At 44.2% G+C, this 26,584-nt stretch overlaps 1 protein-coding gene across 8 annotated transcripts in view; it reads right to left on the bottom strand.

Moving 5' to 3' along the window:
* The window catches only part of LOC146775830 (uncharacterized), a 1,003,909-nt gene that overhangs the window by 180,924 nt on the left and 796,401 nt on the right, over nt 1-26,584 (bottom strand). For all 8 annotated transcript variants that reach the window (XM_085637695.1, XM_085637697.1, XM_085637696.1 and 5 more), the window contains one exon: nt 12,754-12,867. In XM_085637695.1, coding sequence (XP_085493821.1) covers nt 12,754-12,867 — 114 coding nt within the window. The remainder of the gene's footprint in view (nt 1-12,753; nt 12,868-26,584) is intronic.

Here is a 26,584-nt window from a genome sequence, read left to right as displayed (position 1 = left end):
AACTGGGCACGGAGCGAAGTGAGTAATTTTTAACAAGATATACAAGTGACAATCAATGATAGAAGTTTTAAAATCAGAGTCTCGCTCCCGGCTTCCGCCTCAAGAGCTCATTGCTTAGTGGTCAGGCGCTTGTAGTCAGCGTCTATTTGTAGGTTGCCGGCGGGGGGCCGTGGCCTCTGAAAGGGGCGTGGCCTCCAGGCTCGCGGGAATGGCGGTAAAACAAGTTTTGGGTAAGATGTCGCGGCAGCGCTGGATCCGCTGCGCGAGCAGAACTGGGCAAGGAGCGAAGTGAGTAATCTTTAACAAGATATACAAGTGACAATCAATGATGAAAGTTTTAAAATCAGAGTCTCGCTCCCGGCTTCCGCCTCAAGAGCTCAGTGCTTAGTGGTCAGGCGCTTGTAATCAGCGTCTATTTGTAGGTTGGCGGCGGGGGGGGCGTGGCCTCTGAAAGGGGCGCGGGCTCGCGGGAATGGCGGCAAAACAAGTTTTGGGTAAGATGTCGCGGCAGCGCTGGATCCGCTGCGCAAGCAGAACTGGGCAAGGAGCGAAGTGAGTAATTTTTAACAAGATATACAAGTGACAATCAATGATAAAAGTTTTAAAATCAGTCTCGCTCCCGGCTTCCGCCTCAAGAGCTCAGTGCTTAGATCTTAACCACATGTATAGGCTTGGAAAACTTAGAACCACTCCCACACATTATGGGATGTTTTATCATTGCTAAGTTCCCAACCATGACCTGTCTTTTTCACAGTTTTTTTTTTGTCAAAACATTTTTTCCTGCTTATTGCCATTGACTCTTCTTTAGTTTGTAAATCACCCTCATCACGCATTTTCTTTTTTAACATTTCATACCTGCTCACCCATGGAGCTTCCACAGAAGTGTTGGGAAGCCTCCCACAAAAAGCTGAAAAGGAGTTTTTTCCAGTAGTTCTGTGAGGCGTAAACCTGCACATTTCAAATTTTTAAAGTACTTTTTTTCTCCAGTTCAATGAGTTGAACTTGGCCATGCCTATTGTTACTTTGAGCACTTTATTAAACCTTTCCACCATGTCATTGGTCTCTGGTTGATAAAGCACACTTTTTTATGCTGTATGCCTCTTTTACTCAAGAATTCTTCCCTTTCCTTAGAAACAAGTTGAACACCGTTGTCCGTTAGAATAGTTTCCTGGAGCACCCACTCTAGACATAAGTTCATTTAGAAACATGGTGACATGCTTGGTATCTATTGCAGTTGTCGAGCAAGTGTCTACGACTACAACCACATAACCCATGACTCTCTCCACCGGTTTGTCCATGCCTGGCCACCAATAAGAAGTCTGTAATCTCTCCTTAGTCTTGGTTATACCTAGATGAGTCTGATGAGTTGTATCTATTAAGTCCCCTCTGAGGCAACATGGAGGTACTAGGCTTGTGCCTCGAAACACCAGATCCTTATAGAAGCCACGTTCCTCTCTCACTCAAAATAATTTTGAGCTCTCAGATCCTTGTTTTCTATTGTACCAACCATTCTGAATGAGTAACAATACTTTTGTTATTGCTAAATCAGCAGTCATTTGTTGTTGCCATCTCTGCTCAGAAATGGTTTCACTTTCCAACAAACACACCCAGACTCATCCTCCAATAGAGAATCATCCAACATAGTAGGGTCTTCTTTAGCTCCCCCATCCTCCACTCCTGGAATGCATTTTGTAGTAAAACTGTATTCTTGTAGGGCAATGACGTATTTAGTAATTCTGCTCGAAACAAAGTCCAATCCCTTTTATTACATATTTCACCAGGGGTTTATGATCAGTTAGAAATTCAAAATCAACACCCCACAAAATGTTTTTTAACTTCTTAGCTGCCCAAGAAGCAGCAAAGGCTTCCCTTTCCACCACAGAGTACCTGGACTCCGCATCCCTCAGACTCTGTGATATAAACAGGATGGTGTTCATGCCATTAATACTTTGATGTTATAAAGTAAAGTGTAAGACCTCTTACACTTACATCTGAGGTTATAATGGATCGAAGTTTTTCAAGTTGGGTGCCGCACCAAGCCTCTCTTTAATCGGGAGAAACTTGTTTTCACAATTACATCCAATACAAAATCTGCACCTTTCCTTAGGAGACTTTTTATGTTTGTGCTAAGGTCTGAAAAATTCCTGACAAATTTGCCATAGTATTCCACCATACCCAAAAATGTAATGAACTCCTCTTTGGATGAAGGAGAACTGATACATTGAATGGTGGAAACTAGTGGCGTAACGAAACTCAATGGGCCCCCCCTGCAAAGTACATGGAGGGCCCCCCTTACTCAGGAGCTCTGAGGCCAGCATACATTGCTGAGGGGGCCCCTGGAGATCGGCCCCCCCCCCGCACTGCAGGGTCTGTGGGGGCCTTTGTTACGACCCTAGTGGAAACTAGGTCGTTTTTCGGTTTGATACCCTTACCAGGGATGTTATGACCAAGGTTATTAATGGTATTAGTGTGAAATTTGCACTTCTCCACTTTGATCGTGAGATTACATTCACACAACTCCCCAAAACTTCCCTCAGGCGAACATTGTGTTTCACTTCATCTCTTCCAAAGACTAAGATATTATCCTGGTAGAAGCATACCCCATCCATGTCCTTCAATACCATCTAAATGACAGGCCGAAAGACCGATGCTACGGAAACTAATCCAAAGGGGAGTCTGATAAACTTATTTGTGCCAAAAGGTTTCATGAAAGCTGTGGAATCCCTAGACGATTTCTCAAACTTGACTTGCTTAACTAGGGAGCGATTTACACTTACACACAAGAAAAAAACGTAACTGTGCCAACTTTACAAAAACATACTCAAAGAGTGAGGCCAAAGGCGTTCACTCAAGCATGAGAGCGCGTTTTCCAGCTCGGATGGGCACTCTCACAGTCAGAACGAGTGAAACACCTCTCAAATGAACTGTCTCAGTAGGAGCCTCGCGTTCGGGACAGTGGACGACGAAGGCAAGCAACGATAACAGCCTTTACAAGTAGGGTTTACAACCTGTTTACTGAGCGCAGATCTGGAATAGGGAGCATGGTTAGGTCTTGCTTTGGATATAGAAAGCAAATACACACCTGTGCTCCTTTGCTTAGTTGGCATATTTTTGACTGCATTATTTTACAGGCAGTTCTCGCACCACCTATTTCCAGGATTTGAAACTGGTCCTTTTTAGGTCTCGCCTGACCCAGCGCATGCGCTGGTCTGGCGAGACTTATTGTAGTGTTAGTGCTTTTGAGGTCATTAATGGTTTTCTTATCAAGTCTACAGAGTAACTATGATATATACTATTTACAACCCTCTTGTCAGTGGCAATGGCCACAGTTTTCGAGGATGTCATCAATTCTGTCCCCTACAGGTATGTTGTGTATGGGGAAGAGCTCCTCAAGTGACTTGGTGTAGCTAAAGGCAATCCCATAGAGTTTCTGTTCTAAGTTTACCTCTGGTTCGATTAAATGTGTGTGGATGCAGCCATTGTGCAGGACTTAGGAATTGGCTGGTTTCTGGTTGTCTTTAAACTTGTGTGCAGAAAGTATGCTTCTCCTGGCCTCTCCTCTCAAGAGTTTCCTGTTCTGAATGCTGGCTGTAAACTTGGAGGGCTGACATTGCCTTTGCGGTTTCATCTACCCATTTCATTTCTTCTAGAGTTTGGTCCTCCCCTGGTCCACACTGCTGGCTCCCTGTTGGAACCATGCCAATAATACTGGACTGCACCCCACCCTTAAAACCTAAGATGCACACCCACAAATGTCTTCTCATGATCGTCCCTGTAGCGAGCTGACTGCCTGCTGAGTCTGCAGCGTCGAGAGCCATCTTCCGGCAGGGGTTAGCGATGTTTTTCGATGTTTTTCCTCTCTCAATGACACCTTTCGCCCTTTTATGGTACTCTTCCGGGAGATACAACATCAGATCTTCAATATTTTCCCAGTAGTGATGGGCATGTAGGTTTAGTAGGGTGTTTGAGTTAGCAGTCCACCATTGGATGACAGCGGGTATCTCCATTTTTTATCTGACTGCCTCCAGCCTTTTACTTTCCTGCATGGCAGCGGGCCCATGGATGCAGGGGACATGGCTTCTTTCTTGCTCTAGACACAATAAGGATATACTTTGGGACCTGAGTAGAAGCCCTGTATTTTTTCTCTATGAGAAGGGTGACTGACTTTGCTGTTGCTGGCTTCATGAAAATCTCCTTCCTGTCCCAAAATCTGCTGCGAAACATTGGAAAGAACTGATTTTTTTCAATATACTGGGCAGAGTGTGATGAGGAGGAAACGTGTCTGATATCTCATTTCCATTTAGACCTTAGAGGTATCAGCTGCCTTTTTTTAAAATGAGTGGTAAGCAGATATATCATCTGGGAGGGATGACCTTAAGTGATATACCTCAAATTCCTCCTGAGGCAAGTATGCTTTGACATCTTCCCATAAATTCTTTTCCTGTGGATTATCGAAACCTACGTCTTCGGTATGGGTGCTAAAATACACTCCTCCTCCACCATATTTGTATCATGACCTACATAGAGTATGTTTTCCTGTTATATCACTAGAAGGTCATGTGTAGGCTTTTTAACTCCTAACCACCTTGTTTCCTTCAGAGGCATCATGGCTTCCTCAATATCTTCTTTGTTTTTCAGCAGGTTCTCGATCTCAGCTTTTAATGCCCTCTTCATCTTCTTGACCTCGAAGACATGGAGATATTATGTTCCAGTTTTTTGACACCAAAATACGGAACATCTTAGCCAGCCTTCCCCCTAGTTCAGGAAATATGGCCATAATAGCCCCCGAGGGGGTTCCAGTTGTGAAGGGTTTAGATATAATCTCTCCCATTTCAAGGGAGGATTTCTGTAAGGAGCTTTCGGCTCTGAAGAGTGGCTCCCCGTTGGACCCCATGCCCATCCGGATCCTCAAACAATTTGTGGATCTCATTGCTGGTCCTGAAACTGACCTTCTGAATGCCTCCTTCACCTATGGCATAGTTCCACCTAGCTGGAAGCAGGCCGCTGTCAAGGCTCTTCTGAAAAAGCCCGACCTTGACCCTGCTGATCTGGCAAATTACCGTCCCATCTCGCTTCTGCCTGGCCTGAATAAGATCGCTGAGAAATTTGTCAACCGCCAGCTCTCCTGCTTCCTAGAAGCTAATAACTTACTAGGTCAGACGCAGACTGGCTTTCGACCAGGTCAGGGAACCGACTCGGCTTTGATAGCAATGGTCGAAGAAGGCAGATGCATCTTAGATTCGGGAGGATCCGCTGCAATGGTCCTCCTGGATCTAAGCGCTGCTTTCGACACGGTGGACCATAATATCTTGATCCACCGTTTGGGAAAGATGGCAATAGGAGGGTCGGCCCTCCAGTGGCTTCAGTCATATCTGAGTGATCGTTCCTATCAGGTTTGCGATGGCGATTTTAGATCTTTGCCTACCCCCCTCCTGTGTGGAGTCCCGCAGGGCTCTTCATTGAGCCCGACGCTTTTTAACGTCTACATGGCCCCACTGGAGGAGGTGGTGGCCCCCTTTGGGGTGACAATGGCAACCTATGCAGACGACACTCAACTGATTGTTTCTTTGTCCCTGTCGGAAAGCCAGGGGGCGAAGTTTGCTGCTTGCCTTACCAACATCATGGCATGGATGTCGGACTCCCGGCTAAAACTGAATGGGACAAAAACGGAGCTAATGCTCCTTGGCAATCTATGCTCATCACTGCCCAAATGTATGTGGCCGGCCAGTCTGGGCGTCCCCCCAGTCCCTAAGGGCGCCATAAAAAGTCTTGGGATATGGCTGGAACCTGAGCTGTCTATGATCACTCAAGCCAAACGAGTGGCAGGGACGTGTTATGGGCTGCTCCGGTCAGCCCGAAAAGTCCTGTCGCTTCTCCCTGATAATTCCAGGAGACTATTGGTCCAGGGACTGGTGCTCTCCAGGCTTGACTATAGCAATGCCCTTTTTCTGGCGGCACCTGAATCCACACTGAATGTTCTCCAAAGAGCACAGAATGCAGCTGCACGGATGCTCACTGGTACTGCCAAAAGCTCTTCAGCTCGGCCTGCCTTGAAGGCCTTGCACTGGCTACCAATTAGAGCGCGCATTAAATTTAAATCTCTCTGCATAGTGTTCAAAGCCTTACAAGGATCGGGTCCCCCCATTCTAAGAGATTTGGTCCACTCTTACAAACCTACGAGAGCCCTTCGCTCTGAAGATGGGAATCTGGTAATGATACCCAGAGCAAAAAAGCTGAAATCGGGTGGACGTCGGTTTTCCATTAATGCAGGTCAACTATGGAATGCTCTACCGATGGCTCTGCGTAAAGAACCCAACCTAGCAAAATTCCGTAAAGCATTGAAGACTTATCTTTTCCCTCTGTAGGTCTCTCTCTGTGTCTTGGGGTAGCGGCTCAGTATATTGTCAGCGCTGGGACGCTCAAGGGCAGCCATGCGCTTTAGAAATCTTTTTTCATTTCATTTCATTTCATTTCTGTGGAACGTTTCTTTCAATAGCACCCGCCCCTCCTCTTTCTGTGTTCGAACGTGCTCAGAAATCAAGACAAAGCCTTATGGCATAATCTTACCAGTGACATTTTCTTCCCAGATGATGGGAAGTTTCTTATGCTCTTTCGATTGTGTTTTTTCTTGGCATCAAGGGCTTGGCTTTCTGTGAATTTATTCTTTTACTCATAGACTTGTGCTTCAGTGTTTTGGGTGTTAGCTTGGATTACTTTTTTTTGGACATCTTTGGTGGCTTTGGGGCATGTGGCACTGTGGGTGTAAGTTCTTATGTGCACTGTTCTCCAACCTTGTATTTATCCTTGATGATGATGTCTTGGTGTTACCCCTGAGCTTCCTCTGCCTCAACGTCATTTGACAAACCTATTTCCTTCATCGACAGAGCACTTTTTCTCTTCCTTTCTATCTCAGATAGGCCTGCCATTTCTGTGGCTGCTTAATGAGCTTGAAGGATTTTATCTCTGTGTATCAAAGTTTTAGGTTTAAAGTATGAGCATGGGACAAGCCCTCCGAATTATGGTCTTGTGGGAGTCAGACCATACAGGCTGGGTGCTTGTTGTTCAGAGACAACTTGTGATGGGAGTTCGAGCAAAATTTGAAGAGTGTACTCATAATCTGAAATAGCGTTGAGGAACCCCGGGATCCCAACTGGGTCAAAAAACATTCTCTGAATATCTCTCCTCTGACAAAACCCCGAAAAACTATCTCCACTGTCAAAAGCCAAACTCAGGTACTTACTCAACCGTTTTCCGATGTTCTTCAAGGAGCTTGTGTGATGCAACTCTATACCCAATAGCAGAAAAATAGAACTTAACATGATGGGCATGCATAAGGGCATTGTAGGAGTATAGTTGATGTCATTCTGTGACGATATTAGGAGGTGTCCTCTCTGGTCAAGGCCTCTCGCACCCCCGCAAGTCCACCTGCAGATGTGGGCGATGGCGGAGGAAAGTAGGGCGTAGTCAGGACTACAACTCCCAGGAGGCAATAGGGCCTGCCGGGTTACACAACGACGCACGTGGGCGGCATTCCCTACATAAGCACCGCCTCCACAATGGGAGGGGGCTTGACAATCAATCGTCGTAGCCTACTGCGAGAGGACGAGAGTCGTTCTCCTCGCAGTGTCTCATCTGTTTTCCGTTTCCCATGAAAGGTTTGTGGACGCTTGCCTTCCCGCTTGGATATCGAATTCCCGCCAATGTTCCCGTGCGCCAGTCTTTGACCTGTAGAACTTGAATTCGGCGTCGGAGCTCCGAGGGCGGACGCTTTCCTTCCCGCCTCGGAGTGGTTTGGGGGCTCTGAGGGCAGACGCTTTCCTTCCCGCATTGGAGCCGAAGATGAGTTACCCCGCCCTGTAGAGGTAACGTTTACTTTCGCCCTTCCTCTTTCCTAGGCCTTTTCAAGGGTGCCTTGACTACAGCAATACGTGGGAAGACGTGAGAGCTCTTCTTTGACATTGCCTCATACCTGAGTTGAGTTACCGCTTGCTGTGAAGACAACAGCTAGGCGGCCTGTGTTCTATTATTTCCGTTAGTGTATGGTCTCTAGAAAGTTACGCAGGAGAAGGGTGCTTCACAACACGGACAGAGACGTTAGCTCCTTCCTAAAATCCGTGAGTACACGAAGGGTTCTGTCTAAAGGGGGGGTGTGGTCACTATAACTTTGCCACGTCCCGTAGTAGTAATATCCTTCTGTCTTCTGTCGTTCTACAGTACCTGGGTAGACAGTTCCACAACTTGCCACCAACCCAGACGTACAGGACCCTCTGCACTGCCACCTTTACCTTCCTTCCCTGTTCCCTGGAGGGCTATTTCCATAGCTGTGTCCCATACACTGTGGGGGTAGTGCCCCGGAGAATAGGGAGGCCTTTCTGCGTGCTGTCGTCCCCGCTGGCTGTTACTCAGGTTAGTGGCTTCTTCTTCTTTCTTGTGCTACTGACAAACCCCGACACATACAGGGTCTCTGAATGAATGGAGTTAGCGCACACCTAATCTAAGCAATAATACAAGGAATGAAAAGGTAAGCTCATATGCGTGCCAGCCAGCCAGAGGGTGTCAACCTCTCGATAAACACAATTTGCAAGTGAATGTTCGCTGGAGTGCTGGATGCACAGTGTATGGATACACTAATTTACTTAATCTTAATGGTTAACACAAATTAAACACTGATTTGTCCCAAAATAATTTTGAATGCATATAATCTGTGAATTATGCATTTATATATTATTTATTTGGCTTATTATACACATGTTTTCAAAAAAGTCGACTGTAGTCGCCATGTACAAAACACAAAACATAAACATAAGAACATGATGATTATATTCAAGTCAACATAAATTTCTAATCTTCTTTGGAAGATATGCCAATGCATTTCAGGATTTAAAGCATCCCTTCTTCAGGGGGTCACTATGGAAATACAAAAACCCAATGTGGGTGCCAGGACACAACCCTACCTTAACCCGTTTGCCAAGGAAAATCTCCCAGAGAGGGCCCCATCTAAGTCAAACTCTACTTGGGCCCAATTCCCTGTGTGCAATTCCTGCAAAATTGCTATTAAGAAATTTGGAATACGCAGACGTATTAATTTGGCCCAAAGTGTACTACGGTCATCCAGATTGAATGCAGAGCTAAAATTAACAAAAAAACAGAATAAGTTTCCATTTGTTTCTTTTGCCTTCTGCCCTCAAGCCCATAAAATGGTCTATTGTTGAGTGCCCAGCTTTAAAACCTCCCTGCCCATTGGAATAATTCTATTTCCCACTATTCAGTTTTTTAGGGCCCTTAATATTACTTTGGAGCCCATGTTTGCCCCTTCATCCAGCAGACTTATCAGCCGATAATTCCCTGGGTCGTTCATTGCACCTTTTTTGTGTATTGGCTTAATTATTGTGCCCTTCCAACTCGGAGGGATTATCCCAGTCTTAGAAATATAAAGAAAAACTTTGGAGAAGAATCCTGCCCACCATAAGGGGGCTGACTTAATTACAATTGCAGGCAGGTTATCTGGTCCCGCTGCCTTGGTTACATTTAAGGAAGTTATCAACTTGACGAACAATTGGGTGGAAAATGACTCCAAAGCCTCTACCCCCACAATTGGCCAGCCCTTCTTCACCACTGTCTCCCTTGGCTTATAAATATTAGTTAAAAAAGTTACCCAATCTATTTCTGACACCATGCATCTTGCTTCCCATATGGACCAACTTCCAGAACTTCCTCATGTCCTTCTCCTAATCATCACATCCCAATTCAACTGAAATAAAAACCTGCATCTTCCTCATCACAAGAGCTTCATACTCCCTTTTCTTATAGCGGTAGGTATCAATTGTCTTTGCTTGACCATCTAATCGTGTTGTTTTGAAATTTGGCCTGGCTGGTCCTTTTTTATTTTCTTATTACATACCCTTATTACTGGTATCTATCGCTTTATTACCTCTGCAATTATATTTGCATACTATACACCATTAGACTCTCCTATGGCCCTATCCTGAACCATATCATAGGTTAATTAATACTGCATTAACGGTTCAATATATCTCCCATCAATTCTTGATGTTAAGCATTTAGGGAAATCTAGTAACATAGGAATAGCTCGTTCCCTCAATAATGGAGCTACCTCTATATCTATTTTTAGCCCCCAATGATCGCTTTCCTTTAGTCTTAGCACCTCGAATCCTATACAAAGATTAAAATACCATGCCTGTATGAACATGTAGTCAATGAGGCACTGTTGTTTCCCAAATAAAAACGTTTGGCCTGCTGGGTCATCCTCTTTAAAACCGCCATTTAGGCATACAAACCCTAATTCTGCCAGAAGGTTCACCATATTCCTATCAAACTTTGACTGATCACTTCTTGGGGATAGGAATACCATAACAATCTAACATATCTAAGACCACAGAATCAGCCTTATTTGGATCTAAGCGAAGGTTAAAGTCCCCTAAAAGTAAAATAGGATATTCCCCCGGAAACTCAATTAGTTTTACCAGGTCCTTCCGAATGATTTCCCATTACTTTTCATTTGAGACCCCCTGATTTATGTAAACATTCACAATTATCAGCTTTTTTGTTGGAGACACCCTTCATTGAGATCCAGTAAGCAAGCTAAAACCCAATCACTACTTGTTTCTATTTTTTGGCCCCCTTACTACTTTTGGTAGGTATCAGTGTCATTTTTCCTCCTTTCACCCGCCCTGTGCCTGAATTGCTTCCATCCTTCATAAAATGCATAAAGCCATTTTGATGAAAATCCTTACCCGCCAACCATGTCTCCTGGAAGCAAATTATCTAAGAAACGTTTTGCGAAAAACAAAGGCATTTATGGACCCAACTACTAGATGGTGGAATTATGCAAAGCATGTGAATTTAGAAGAGATTTCATGCTGAAAAACTGTTTTGTTTGTCCAGTCACAATCTCAAACTATCAATGCTTCAGCAGTGCTCCTGGGGCATGTCACAATATCATTGAAAAAATATAGTCTGACTGTAGTGCAAGAGGCACTCTTGTGGTCTGACACCCTGTGATGACATTTGACTACCATTATTTTAATTGGCTTTGGTGTGTTATTTTATCCTAGCCTGAATGTACGATGTCAAGCATATGCCTTGCTTCTCTTAAAGGTTTATTTCTTGTGATCTTGCAGTGGGAGCTGTCACGGAGTGGAACAGCCTTGCCAAGAACAGAACGTGTGGGATGTGTATTTGAAAGAATGAGAGGGGGAGAGGTGTGTGGAATGTACTTTTTGGTCTCGAAGTGCAGTGTTATGAGCAGTGGTGCACAAATGTGCACTGTGTTGTACATTGAGAGATGAAGTATATGATGCTATAAGCAGTGGTGCACAAATGTGCACTGTGCTGTACATAGATAAGTATTATGAAGTTCTTACTATTGGCTTTGACATGGCCTCATGTCATCCTGAATTCTGACTGTGCGTGGCTTGAGCTTTATCTGCGTGCACAGCCACGCTTACAAGTTGTTTAGGTTAATCACGTTCAAGGATTGTTTTTGTGAGAGATTGTTTAATGTACCCTGGAAGGCTTTCGTGAGCTTCGTCAAGATAAAGGCTGAAACAAGCAAGAATCTAGAGGGGACGTGGGAACTACGTCCTGCCATGGAGTGCTTGCTTGGAAGCTGGCCAGTCCTAGTAAAATTCCTTTGGTGCGGGGAGGAAATTATCGAACCTTCCAGTGTGTGTTTTGAGATTATAAAGCTGAGGGTTGTTGACTTAGAAAGCGGGATTTTGGAATCCAAATGGGGACGGACGCGTCTACTTCAGTACAGCAGAACACTGGTTGCTGAGGCTCTTATCCATGCCTGATAATCCCCCGGTCAGGAGTGGGCTAAGATGCAGTGTTTGCACCAGGTGAAGTGTTGAGTTTTGATTATTGCCATTGTGATGTGTGGCCAGTGGCTTTGATCATTTGAAGTGTTTTCTTTGTGATGTGTGAGTGAGTCGAGGTGCACATCCAAAGTAATCATTTGATGTATTTAGCGTACATAAATATCTTTCTGATCTCTTGCAGGACGTCCTATTATATTTGTTTGAGTCTTATCTCATATTATTTGCTGCTTGTTTATTCATGGTATTATTCATGCATTTAACTGTTGCATTTATCAAGTGTGTTATTATTGCATGCATATAAACATATATATCTCAATTTGTATTTGAATGTTGTTATTTTGGCATCACGGAAAGCCTTTCTGTTAGAGAGCATTTTGTAAAATAAAACCCCAAGCCTTATTCTAAAAAGAGAATCTTTGCATTTTGTAAAATAAAACCCTTTTCTAGAGGTGTAACTGTGTTTACGTCCCCAGCTGCGCAGTGTGTGTTTTGAACCACCGTGTGGGAGATTCTGTATTATCTGAAAGGCGAAGCAAGACACTGACAAATATAATGTCCTAAATATCATTTACTATAATACAGACTCATTGGGTGCTGATTTTCAATTATTTACTCCAATAGGAAGTTATTTTTGCAAACGATATTTAGGACACAATATTTTTGTCAGATGAAATATTGACGATATTCTTGTACCATGCCCTACAACTTAAAAGATCAGCACCTTCTTGAAACACTGACAAAAGATCATGATGCTTTTACTGACATCCCCATTCTTGATATCAAAATGATGTAACACTACATCATAGTCAATATCTGGATGTGTAAAAAAGATGGAAAAAAAATAAATCTCCATTTTAAATGTCATCCTCTTCAACATCCAAATGCTCTGAAACACCAAGAATGGTATACTCACGCATGAGTGGACCATAACTGACACTTCGCCTTCCTTGTGTTGTGTTAGCAATGTCCATGGGCTCTTCCTCTGTCTTTATGCAAAATCTCTGGACAGGTGCAACAACAGGATGCTCTATATGCAAAGATAAAAGGTTTCGAAATAAATATAACCATCATTAAAAGGTTTTCTTATAAAGAAGCACTTTGTGTGAAAAATAACTCTAAAACTAAACACTGAATACTTCCATTGACTTAAATTTGATAAAGCATAAAAAGACCAGTTCTGCCTATCTTTCCACACCGGAAACTGACCAGCAATCATGATCTAAAACAGGAGTGTTAGAGATGAGCTCTCTCAAATATAAACTGTAGCACTTGTGACCGCTGTCAGGGACCCTGTTTATTATTTTTCATATGTTTGAAACAAGATTGAGCAACTCCTTCCAATATAGTCCATACATATAATTTGCTAGCATTGTTTTTGATTACCGCAACTAAGACTATGGCCTCAAAAGAGACCTTTTTACTTCCTAGGTAATTATATCCACTGGTAAAAGGTGTAAGTTCAAAGCTAATGGATAAAATATGATCTTAGCTGTGTGATAATGTTTAGCAGTTGACAAGATCACTTCATAATACCTGCAGTTCTTCTCCTCGACATAACAGGTGATTTGGAGATCCTGTAATAACAGTCAGCAGCAGGCACGTGTAGGAGAAAATTATTGTTTACCTATGTAGATTTTCTCATAGGTTAGATAGGATTACTTGACGATCATAAACATGATCTGATTTGAAATGTTTCAGACTATTTGTATACCAAATGTTGTACTGCTCATATTTGCATACAACTCTCTCTTACTCCTATACCCGGTGAGTTTTATGGCGTCAACTACATATTCTTATTTCTTTCAAATGACTCAATTCAGAATGCTATAGCGAATTTTTCAGATAAACAACTTTATTGCTTTAAATCACTTCTACTCAAAGCAAAAGTCTTTTTATCAAGTTTCTCAAAAAGAAGCTTCTAACTAGACAGTATAATTACAAGCACAAATGCAGAGCAAGTGCAAATGCAGGCCAGAAGAGTTAGTTACCTGTAACAATATCCTCTCCTGTGTGGGATCTTCCCCAGATTTATCATAACTTTACAATCCTTCCCGTCACCAGCGATGGCTGAGGGTCATTCTGCAAATTAATAGTATGCAATATCTCCACTAAAAGCAGAAAACTACAAGTATTGCAGTTGGTACAGCATTTGGAAATTAGAGGGCCAAAGGGAATTCTGAGCATTTGCACTAAGGTGTCACCAGAACAAAGGCTTGCTCACATTTATGATGGCAGATAATGACTAGGAGTTGACATCAGGTACACTGCCAATGCCCATGTTATAAGCGGCCAAATTAAAATGAGTTATCATTCATCCCAGAACACAAATTGTAGTAAATGTAAATTTGCCACTGCATCACTGCCCAGCTACGGGTAATTATATACCAAAATGACGCCTAGTCTGGTTTATCTCTTACAGTTGAAATATGCAATGGTGCCCTTGAAGGGTACCTTGAAGGGGTCCTTGAAGGAAAAGTTTTTCAGTGAACGGTTACTTTAGCAACTGTAAAGCAACTTCTGTTGTAAGAGTCTGTATGGAATTATGTATCTATCTAGCGCCATTTTGTTTTTTGTGCAGCACACCCCAAAATTAGGTCTAATGTGGGGTTAGAAAAATAGAAGACCAGAGCGCCTCTAACTGCATACTCGCTAACAAAAACCAAGAAGAAAGCTTATTCAAGGTAGTAAGCTGGGTTTGCGAGATGTTTTAAAAAAAAGACGGTTGTAAGAAAATGGTCTTAAAGCAACTGGCAAACTGCTTTACACAAGACCTCCCCAAACCCTGAAAGCCACTCTGTCTAATCTTTTGTGGTTAAATGTTGGAAGAATCTTAAAGATTTTGAGCAGTAGAGCATCAGGATCTCTGGGGTTGCACTTCAACAAACTTCAGCCTCAAACAAACAAGATCCGCATCACTCTGAATCCTATGCGTAATGCAGACCGCTTTCAATAGAAGTGGGAAGCCAATGTAGCTGCCAACATTTAGAAGAAACATGGTCAAATTTCTTAATTGAAACATTTCCCAGCCAGTAGCATTATGAATAGGCTCAATCTTAATAGGAGACCTAAATATGCAAAGCTCTCAAAATACAATCGGCACCGCACATAAGCCACAGAAAAATTAGTATATAGATTTTTTGTCAATCTGTACTAGACAGGGTTTTTATTGGTTGTGTGATCTCCTTTGGTGCTTACAGTATGCCACATGAGATATGAGTGTACTAGCTACACCACCTTAAAAATAGGAGGATTTGAACTAGAGTATGTCCCTAGTCAATAATACCAGTGGCCTAGTATCACACTGCACAAAGCAGTTTATTCGGTGCACACATGGCACAAGACTTTCTTTTTGGTGTGATGTGGAACTTCACTGTGTGTAGAAAGTATGGTTAGTACAATAACCTTTGCAACCCTAAGCAAGGTCATGTTTCTGTGCTACCTTTGTTGCATGCATGTCTTGACCCAACCATGCTCTACGACATTTGGATGGTCTTTGGTTCTGTCTCTCTCTCTCTCTCTCTCTCTCTCTCTCTCTCTCTCTCTCTCTGATCGACTTCATATACTAACCAACACCCTGTTCATACCAAACATACAGATCACCCATCCAACACCCAGATCCCCAGACATCCCGTACAACAACCACTCCCCCTACACATGTGAAAACCCCATATACATCCAGACCCCACCACACACCACCACACATAAAGATTCCTCTCCCTATACGCACACACACAAAGCCCCCACAAGGACATAACTGTCTCACACCCAGACCATACAACTATTACACAGGAAAGAAACTAATTAATAATTTCATGTCAGTTTCCCAATATGTCATGCATTTGAGCAAAAGCAAAGTACGTGAATTTAGCACAACCCCTGTAAAGAATAATGGTGAGGGCCCAACCTAACAGCAACATATTGTGAGGACTCAATATTTACCAAAACAAATGGCAAGGCTGATAAAAGGTGACATTTATATAACCTTACTCTAAAAATAGAACTGGAGAACGAGGACTGAGAAACAGCATGAGACGGGTGGGAAGAGTTGAAGAGTACATGAAAAATTGGGGATGCGAGTTAGACGGAATGCCATGAGAAACAGAAGTAAAGGTAATAAGATTAAGGAAGCACAAGGCGATTCCTCTTCCTAATGTGTTGCAACAAAACAAAGATGTTGGGAAGTATCCTCATTTGTTTATGATGTTTTGGTTCACTCATTTGTCATTCTATTACTCACAGTGGACAACTATAGAGTAGCAGCCTGGTTACTTCTGGATTTATCAGCTGCATTTAACACTGTCCACCACCACACTCTACTGCAAAGACTTCACAATCTTAAAATCCGAGAAAAAGTTTGAAAATGGATTGCCTCTTATTCCACAAACAAAGTGTAGTGTATCTACCCCCTTTCACATCACCTTCTCTCAGACAACACTATGGCATTACTCACGGGTACATTAAATCTTCTTCTAATATTTAACACCTATCTAACCCCCTCACCAAATCTGAATAAATCATACATCACCCATTACAACTATGCAGATGACACCCAAATCATTTTTAAAATGAATAGCTCTGAAGAACCTTCTCAATTCACAACCTGATGACTGCTTAGTTGCCATAAACACATCGACGATGAACAAACATCTAAAGCTCAATAGAACAAAAACAGAGATTGTGAGCTGCGAGCAATGGCAAAAGTACCAGCCTACCGTGATACGGCCTAAGCAACTTCAACCCCCTCCAACATCAAGAGAAGTTAGAAACCTAGGAGTAACCATGGATTCAGGGGTATCCTTGATACCGCATGCTAACAATGTCACAAAGACTGCCTTAACCACAATGAAAACACATCACATCTTCCTATCTATACCTTGCACAGGATCTTAAAAGGACGGAACAATACCCAATTCATGCTTCAGAGAGAAGTGCACTGGATAAACAAAATGGATTCCATTAGTCCAAAGGGACTCAATGAACGTTGTGACCTTAGCTGTTTTTTGTAGAGTCATTTTTTAAGAGTTAACTTGTACCTTTTTGACTCATGGCTTGACATTTGTGCTCACGGAAATCTGCACTTTGAATGTCTTGATTATTTAAATGTACCACACAGCGGTAATGTTATGTCTGTAGACTACCTATTTATATGTTTTGTTCATACATAATTGCTTTATTGTGCTAGTTTATTCACGATATGCTGTAATTTTACAAGAGTATTCACGAGATTTACACACTCTACTATTCACCAGAATTACCCGGTACACGTTACAGAACTAGGAGTCTTTCCTTCTCGTAGTTCATTTTAGTTGAACGCTCTTCCATCACTTCCGAGTTATGCCCGTCACTTCCGGTTCGTCCATAAATTTTTCCGCGATCACCATTGGGCATTCACTTTTCCTGACACCACCTAGAGAAACGCATTGAAGACGTCATTACAGAGGTCCTAGTAAGTTCTTGTTACCGGCGCATGCTATAGACTCACAGCACTCTATTACCCACTCCGTGGTAACGGTATCTTTGTTTCATTTCACAGATACCAGAAATGTTGATATTTTGTAACTTACGTATCCCACACGTGTGTATTACACGATCCTACACCTGTCACCGTGTCACATTTGAACAAGCCACTTGGAATGATTGTTCACCCACTCGTTCGATATGATTCTTGATCACACTTTTGTATGACACGAGTCACCCCGCGTTTCTCGGCATTTCTATCACTCGGGTTAACTCGTTGTACCCAACATCCGGAGCACATTATCACGTCTCTTTTCGTCTACACCGCATGGTCCAATCAATTTGTGACGCACATTCTTTTCCGCTATGTTTACCGTACAGGGACATTGGTTGTACCATCATGTGCACTGTTCACTTTTCCCATCACGTCGAAACTTTCTAGATACACTCGCAGCCGCTGCACCAATCCATTGTACTCTTGTATCAATAGATTTCATTTGCATCTATCGCTGACACCTGGTTTCCTTTTTTTAGCACATCAGCCCCTGATGAAGGGCTCACAAGCCCGAAATGCATTGGGCACTTTGAATGAATGTACAATTCAAAGTTGATGAAATGTTCAAAATAAAACATCGTCTGTTTCGAAAGTTTATGAAGAACAGAAAATAAAATTAACGATACTGATGACACTACGATTGAACTAATAATGTATTAATGATTGAAACCCACACTGAGTGCACGAGGGGGACACTCTCTTAACTCAAGAAAGTGCAATCACGCTCATATTATCCGCATACTCAGGAGGACTCGCCTGACTGCACCACCAACTCTATTACCATCTTCTACACAACGATCCAACATTTTAGGAGTGCGTAACACTCTGTTTCTCCACAGTCGTTCCAAGCAATAGTTTCACCAACCATATTCAAGCCAAAGTCTGAAAACAGGGGAAGCAAAGAGGATATCAGTGGAAGACTGACACAAGATCTAAAAAAACTGCTTTATGCCACTGAGTAAGACTATAATTGAAGATTGTTCTCAGACTAAGACTTATGGCGCTTGGTAAGTAAGAAATAGACCTTGCTACCCTTAACCTTAACCCCTTCAGTGCAATGGAGGTAACTGTTACGTCCATAGCTGTGGCACTCTGGTGCCATGGACGTAATCGTTACGTACAAGGGACACTACCGTCTAATCTCTCTGCTGAAAACAGCAGAGGGATTTACTTTTGTTTTTTGCCTCAGCTCCCCGAGCACCGAAACACACTGGAGAGGTATTGTTGGGAAGGGGAGAAACCCCCCTTTCCAAAGGTTCCCTTCCCTAGTGAATCCCTGCTTGGGGATAGAGTACCGCAGATGGGCGATTCGCGAGCAGGGATCCATCATTTAGCACCAGAGAGGGGGGAGCGGCTCCTCAAGCAAGGGTCTATGCTACCCCATATTTAAATGGGCATATTCAGTCTTTCTTCCCCCACCCGAGAGGCAGATGGGGACAGTAGCCCGAGAGCACACTAGACACCAGGGATTTTTTTTGTTTTTTAATACTTAGAGGTGGGGGCTGCCCTAAATGGGCAGTATAATGCCCCCTCCCGAAATTTGCCAGTCTTTCTGTCCTTCCCTTGGGTGCAGATGGGGGCAATAGCCCTCAATCTTTTCCCTGCCCACTAGGTACCAGGGATTGCTTTATGAAAGAGGGGTGGGGCTGCCCATAAAGGCGCATACCAAAGCCCCCACCCCCAACACAAAAGGGATGGTCTTTCTGCCCCCCAGGAGGTACATGGGGGTTATTACTCCTGATCTGCCCAACAGGCGGGGCAGAAAGCTCACTAGACACCTGAGATATGTTCATGGGCATGTCAGGGGGAAGCCCCTTAGGTAAGGTTTGCTCCTCCTTTTTTTGCGAACACATTTTGGCTGCTTCTGCCAATATCAGCGATATTTTTAGGCACATCTGCTTCCAAGGGGGCAGAAACCACTAGACACTAGTGAAAGTTACTGTGTGTGTGTGTGAACTGGAGTTGGCTGAGGGTCTGTATTACTGGCGTTTGGCTGGCTGTGTGTGAACCTGAATTTTGCCGGCGTTGTGTGTGGGCTTGTGTTTAGATGGCACTGTGTGTGGACTAGCACTTGGCTGGCAGTGTGCGGGGACTGTTGCTTTGCTAGTGGTAAGCGTGGAAGGCACATGTCTGTCGATGTGCTTGGACTGTTTCTTGGCCGGCGATGTGCGTAGACTGTGGCTTGTCTGACAGTGTGCGTAGACAGAAATGTAGGAAAAATTTGATTTTTTTAAAGCTACATTTTTTAGGTTTGCAGGGGATTCTGAGTAAAAAAACATTGGGGATCCACGCAAGCTACACCCCCCTGCACCCCTGGATGTCTAGTTTTCAGAAATGTCTGAGTTTAGTAGGTTTCCCTAGATGCCGTCGAACCCAAGACCAAAAACGCAGGTGACTCCCTTGCAAAACCAGGTTGTTTCGCAAATAAATAATTTGTATGTCTCCACAATAAGTTTTGGGCCATTTCCTGTTGCAGGCACTAGGTCTACCCACACAAGTGAGGTACCATTTGTATCAGTAGACTTGGGGGAATGCTGGGTTGGTGGAAGTTTGTGGCTTCCCACTGATTTCAGAACTTTCCATCACAGAAATGTGAGGAAAATGTGTTTTTTGTTGCAAAGTTTGAGGTTTGCAAGGGAATCTGGGTAACAGAACCTGAGGAGAGCCACACAAGTCAACGCATCCTGGATTCCCCTGGGTGTCTAGTTAGTCAGCTAGGCAAATTGCAAAAAAGGGTCAGTTTTCACTGGAAAAATGTGATGTGTCCACGTTGCGGTTTGGGACGTTTCCTGTCGGGGGCACTAGGCCTACCCACACAAGTGAGGTACCATTTTTATTGGCAGACTTGGGGGAATGCTGGGTAGGTGGAAGTTAGTGGCTCTCCGCAGATTACAGAACTTTCCTTCACAGAAATATGACGAGCATTTGGTTTTTTTGACAAAGTTTCTGGGTAACAGAACCTGGTGAGAGCCACATGAGTCACCCCATCCTGGATTCCCCTGGGTGTCTAGTTTTAAAAAATGTTCTAGTTTGCTAAGTTTCCCTAGTTGCCGGCTGAGCTGGGTCCAAAAATCCACAGCTAGGCATATTAAAGAAAAAAGGGTCAGTTTTCACTGGAAAAAATGTGATGTTTCCATGCTGTGTTTTGGGCCACCTCATGTCACATTCACTAGGCCTACCCACACAAGTGAGGTATCATTCTTATCGGGGGACTTAGAGGAACACAGAACAGCAGAAATAGTGTTATTACTGTTTGTCTTTCTATGCAGTTCTGCCTTCCAAATGTAAGACAGTGTGTGAAAAAGACGTCATTTTGAACAGTACCCTCTAATTCACATGCTAATATGGGTACCAACAAATCCAGAGATGCACAAATAAACACAGCTTCTAAACTTCATATCTTGTTCCCCTTTCACATATACATAGGCTTCCTTGATACCCATGTTCCACTCTTTATGTTTTACCAAATGAATTACTGTATACCCGGTACACAATGAAAAACCATTGCAAGGTGCAACTCAGTTACGGGATCTGGGTCTCTAGGTTCTTGGTGAACCTTCAAGCCTCACATATCCCCGCAACCAGAAGGGTCCCGCACAGGTAACAGTATATAGCTTTCAAAAAATCTACGATAGTTAGAAGTTACAAGTGAAAATGTAGGCACAAATAGCGTTTTTCTTCAACTAAATTTCAATATTCTTTTATTTCAACGGTTCCTTTCTATAGGAAAACCTTGAAGGATCTACACAAATGACCCCTTACTGAATTCAGAATTGTGTCTACTTTTTATAAATGTATAGCTTTCTGGGATCCATTATTGGTTTCGGACCCATTTCAACCACTAACTGAAAGGATGTTGAAAGCACAAAAAATTAGAAAAATAGGCTATGTCCCAGTAAAATGCCCAAACTGTGTAGAAAATGTTGGTTTTTGACAAAGGTTTTCCTGTTCCTGAAAGCTGGGAAGATGGTGATTTTAGCACCACAAGCCCCTGACTGATACCATTTGCAGGGAAAAAAACTGTCACTTTCTTCTGCAGCATTTTTTCCCATTTTCCCCCAAAAAGTTGCTGTATTTTGCCTAATTTCTCACTCCCCTCCAGGGAAATCCGCAAACCCTGGGTTACTTTAGAATTCTCAGCACGTTGGAAAAAAAGGGCGTACATTTGGTTTGGGTCTCTCATGAGGACAAAACGTTATGGAGGCCTCAGTGTGAATACCCCAAATAGCCCACAAAAGGGTTTGGCATGAGGGGGCGGGGGGGAGGGGGGCTGGCAGCAAACTGGTTGAAATTAGAAGAGGTACTCATTTGGTTACCAATGTCCATGTTGTTCTCAAATGACGGCAGGACGTCTGGTGATCCGATGTGCTCCCTTGGGACTATGTCCCAAAAGCATGCTGTTTCTCATGAGGAGGGGGGCCAGTGACCAGTCCCCCCATGCTAAAAGGTGCCCTACCACCTACAGCAGCACCAAACGTCTGGTGAACCGGTGTGCTCCCTTGGGACTTTCTGTCTCACAAGCCTGCCTCCTGCTGTTTCTAGTGAGGAAGAGGGGCCAGTGACCAATTCCCCCACGCCGTGCACTGAATAGCACCCTACGACCTGTCCTGCAGGCTGCGCCATGGATTAGCCCGGGCCAAGGGCAGGCCCATCCATGCATGTCCGAGCCTGGAGAAGGCTGGTCTGACACCCCTCCCCCCCCCCCCCCGGCTCTGAGTTTGAACTGGCAGGTGGATGGTAGCTTGACTATTTCCATCTCCCCTACACTGTGGAAAGAAGCATGTGCATCAAGTGATTCCATACCTTTAACATTGTGATCTGCTTGTGCCGCCTTGAGGAGTCAGTAGGGGTTGTATTTCTCCTTTATCTCCCCTTGTTGTTCTACCCTCTGGTCGTGTTCCCTGGATCACTTTTTCGTCTTAAGCGACATTATACTATACCGCCTCTGTGGACTGCCATAATCATATTTACCTATCATGGAGAATCAGAAGTTTACCTCTATCTTATAGTTCTATGGGGCACTAGTGAGTATTGTGAAGGTTAGTTTACTGGCTACGATCAGCCAGCCAGGTGTTGTGTTGGTTTTTTGATTCGGTCAGGCTCTGGGCATTTATGGGGAAGCGCAAGCCCCCTGTGGTTGCCCCTAAGGCTCCTATGAGAATGGGTATCACCATGAATGCCTTTTAGCAGCGTGCCACTGGGGTCCTCGATAAGGAAATAGAGCTGGTTACTTGAAGACTTTCCCGTTCTCGTCTTCCTCTTTTACCTTCTGGTGCTCCACTGTCTGCCCCTTCTCTTCCGGGCCCGGGATCATCAATAGCACACCTTATGCCAGAAAGTGGCTGGGAAGATATTACGCCTTCCACCCCCATTGTGGAGGTTTCATCGCACCCACTGCAGTCTCGACCGCATGATCCTGTCAACCAGATGCCATCTGTCATTCAGGTTGCGTTAGAGGAGGCCTCTAGAGTGGGAGGCAAAAGGAAGCGTCCAGCGACTGGCAGCAAATCTAAGCATCCTATGGTTATTGACAACTTACCGTCAAGTATTACCGACCCTTCTGTTATGGTAAAGTCTGATATGGTGGTTTTAATTAACTCATTCCGAGCCTTTTTGTAATCGCTGCATTGGAGGCCAAACTGGAACCTATAGGTCAACATTTAGCAGCAATTGAAAAGGAGCTTTATAAACGGAATCAGACCCAGCATGCACCCCTCACAAAAGTCCTTGCACCTAACCACTCAGTTTCAGGGCAATCTGCCTTTGTTAAGCCATGTGACCCCACAAGTTTGGCAAAATGACGAGACCTCGGAGACTTAATGCTACTCTTAGTTCCCACACGTAGTTAATGAGGCATACATTCGCTCCTTTACCGCAAAGAGTGGGTGTGCATCCCGGACTGGGTGCCGGAAGTAACAAGACAGCATCAGTTGGCACGCCTCAAGGCGATTATATGCTGACGACGTCCTGCTGTTTCTCGCAGACCCGGCCCTATCTGGCACCCGATGTCTGCACATACGGCTATCCTTTGAGTGGGCCTCTGGGCTACGTCTGAACTCAGCCAAGTCGACTTTGTTTCCCCTGCACCTTTCCAGGGAGTGTTTCGACTGGCAGTCCACTATCCCCATCAGAAGACAATCCTTCAAGTACCTAGGCATATAGGTCGCCCTACTACCTGATTTAGCCTGGGCACTCAACGTGACCCTTTTAGTTGCTAGGACTAGGCAAGACCTCCAAAGTGGCAAAAACTACTGCTTAACCCGTTAGGGAGGATAGCCCTGTTCAAGATAATGATCCTCCCCCGCTTCCTTTAAATCATTCAGGGGAATAAGACAGTCTAATCATAAAATTCCTCTGAAACGGCCAACGACTGAGCATGGTACTTCGACACTGCCAGATCCCACCCTTTGATGGAGGCATGGGTCTAACGAACCTCTACCTGTACTACCTTGCAACCCGCCTCCTGATACTACACGACTGGTTTAACGGGGGTGGTCAGACCCGGCTTACAAGACTGAACTCAAGGACTTGGGCCTTTCCCAAATTCAAGCTATGCTGTACGGATCCCCCATTCCCAGAGCTCTTCCCAAAGTAACCCGAGCAGTCCTTCTGCACTCGATGGCAGGGCAAACTGACCCAGCAAACACCCCTCTGGCAGGGTACATGGTTTCAGGAGTTAGGACCTCATTGTCATCTCGCAACCTGGGAATGTGTGTGCCAGTGACCATGTTTGCTCCTTTGCCGACCTGGAGACTAGATATTCACTTAATTCATCCCAGTTCTACAGATACTTACAAGTCCGCCACGCCTTAGACATACATATAAAACCAGGCACTTGACCACCGGAACACAGTCCCCTTGAAGCCCAGGTCATGATGGGTGACCTTGGGAAATGTGGAGTCTCACGCATATACCGTTCTTTAACAAACAATGGTCCTACTTCCCTTGACCAATTGAGACATAGATGGGAGACATGGCTGGGCCCGGTAGAGGAGGAGGATTGGCTCCTAAAACTATCACTGTCTCAGCCAGGCTCAACCTGGTTCAACTCTACTATCTACACGCCTTTTATCTTGCCCCTAGCCGCCTACACAGAGCAACCCTACTAGCGCACCCAACATGCGCAAGATGCGGTACCGAACCCGCAGATTTCTTCCACAAGGTATGGTCCTGCCCATATATATAACGCCTTACAGGGCCACACTAGAAGCAGAGCACACAGAGGAGCTGGGGTGGGAGGTCTCACATAACACCCTGAACATATTATTGGGTATCACTGATGGGTTAGATGGATCCAGAGCAGATAAGACGTTCCTGCTCTGGTAGTAGCCAAGCGTGACATAGCAACAGCATGGAAAAGCCCCTCCCCACCCATTATAATTAAGTGGCGCCAAGGGGTGGACTGTTGTGCTGCACAGAAACTACCACTATACGAAGCCAGAGGTTGCCCGGCCAAACACCGGAAGGTCTGGGGTAAATGGTTGGAAATGTTAGACTGATTGACTCGCTTGTTTCCCTGGATCTCATTACAGTTCCCCCCTGGAACAGAAAAGGCAGTAATGTATTCTGCTGCAAATTGTATTATTCGCTGAAAGCCTTGCGTTGTGGTGCTGCTCATCATGCTGTGCTGTTTGTAATTAAGTTTTTATCACTCTCTTTTTGCAAAATAAATAAAATTGATCATCAAAAAAGCGACCCGCTATGTGGTAGTGTTGGGGAGCATACCTTCCCTTTCATCACGTATCACGTAGAGTGAATTGGGTAGGCAGGGTCAAGAAAATGTTTGCAGGGATTGAATTATTATTAACTTCAATAGGCTCCACACGGCGCTGAGAAGTTTAGCATCTATTAGACACCCCACTCTTAGCGGTTCCATTTGTACTATTGTGGCCCTTTCCTTGGGGTTCTTCTACAGACCATCAGAAATGTACAAGTTGGCAACAGGTAAACTCTGGGATTAAAGCTTCCGGCTAAAGATACATGGCAAGGGGTTGCTCCTGATATAGCCCTTTCAAATAGCTGTGACCCATTATCATCTTTGGATGATTGTGATTGACTGGTTGGGGCTAACTCTCCGAAAGTCGTCCAGAAGACCCCTACAGCCCAGAGACCTCATGTTTCCATGATTACCGGTGGCAAGAAATGCAAATTCATTAGCTGCTATATTGCTGGCAAGTTTAGTGACCCCATGTGGCTGACTTTTAGTAAAGGCTTCGATGTGATCGGTCTCCAAGAGACATGGGCTACCATTAACTGCTTCTTTCTGGAGGGTTATAAGACATTTTGTACATCTGCAATTCATTCACGGATAGGTAGACCAATGGGGGGATTAATCATCTTTGTGTCTTTGGCCATCCGAAGCAGCCTTGATAAAGAAGTTACTTACTTTCAGTAACAATGAATCTGGTAGAGACATATTCTAATTGTAGATTACTTACGTTTTGAACTTCCCACAAGAATTTTTTTTTTTATAGAGTTTTATATAGCACGAACTTGACCCAAAGGTATTGGGTATTAGAGCACTTTACATGAGAACCAGTTGCTTTACATGAGAACACATTAATTTTGTATCTTTTGTTAGGCACGGGAGATTAAGTGATTTGCCCAGAATCACAGGATGTTGAGAGTCCTTGCCGAAACTCAAACCCGGTTCCCCAGAATTGAGGTCGACCGCTCTAGCCGTTAGGCTAACTCCTCACTGGATCCGGAGATTTTTCATCAGCAATACCCCGGCGCATCGGTAGGCGGAGGCGGTCGGCTCCACATTCGCGTCAACGTTGTGAGCAACAGAAATGACGTTGCAGGACCTAAATAGATGCTGCCCGGGCTTGCTGGTTTCAGTTCTTAACACAGCTTTCCACACCAGAAGTGCAGAGCCATGAAAGATACTGAGCACTGGTGCGTCCAAACTAGGGCCCTTTAGGGGAGTACCTATCCTAGAAATCATTTCGCAGAGCGGGGAGGATGGGTGGGGCGGTAAGGAACCTACAACTAGAATGTGTCTCTGACAGATACATCTTTACTGAGGGTAAGTAACTTATTCATTTGATAGAGACTTCTAGTTGTAGATTCCTTACCTTTTGAATAGATACCCCAGCAAAACCGATCCGGAGGAGGGTCTGCGAACCAAGATCACACGAGGAAGTCCTGGAGGACCGAACGGGCAAAGTACCTGCCCTTCCAGACTTGGCTGTCCAGGCATGAGTGTCTATTGAACAGGTGCAGAGATGCT

The sequence above is a fragment of the Triturus cristatus genome, chromosome 12 (assembly GCF_964204655.1).
Source record: "Triturus cristatus chromosome 12, aTriCri1.1, whole genome shotgun sequence".
Lineage (NCBI taxonomy): Eukaryota > Metazoa > Chordata > Amphibia > Caudata > Salamandridae > Triturus > Triturus cristatus.
Note: the sequence above shows the minus strand (reverse complement) of the source record. Positions and strands in the feature narration are given on the sequence as shown.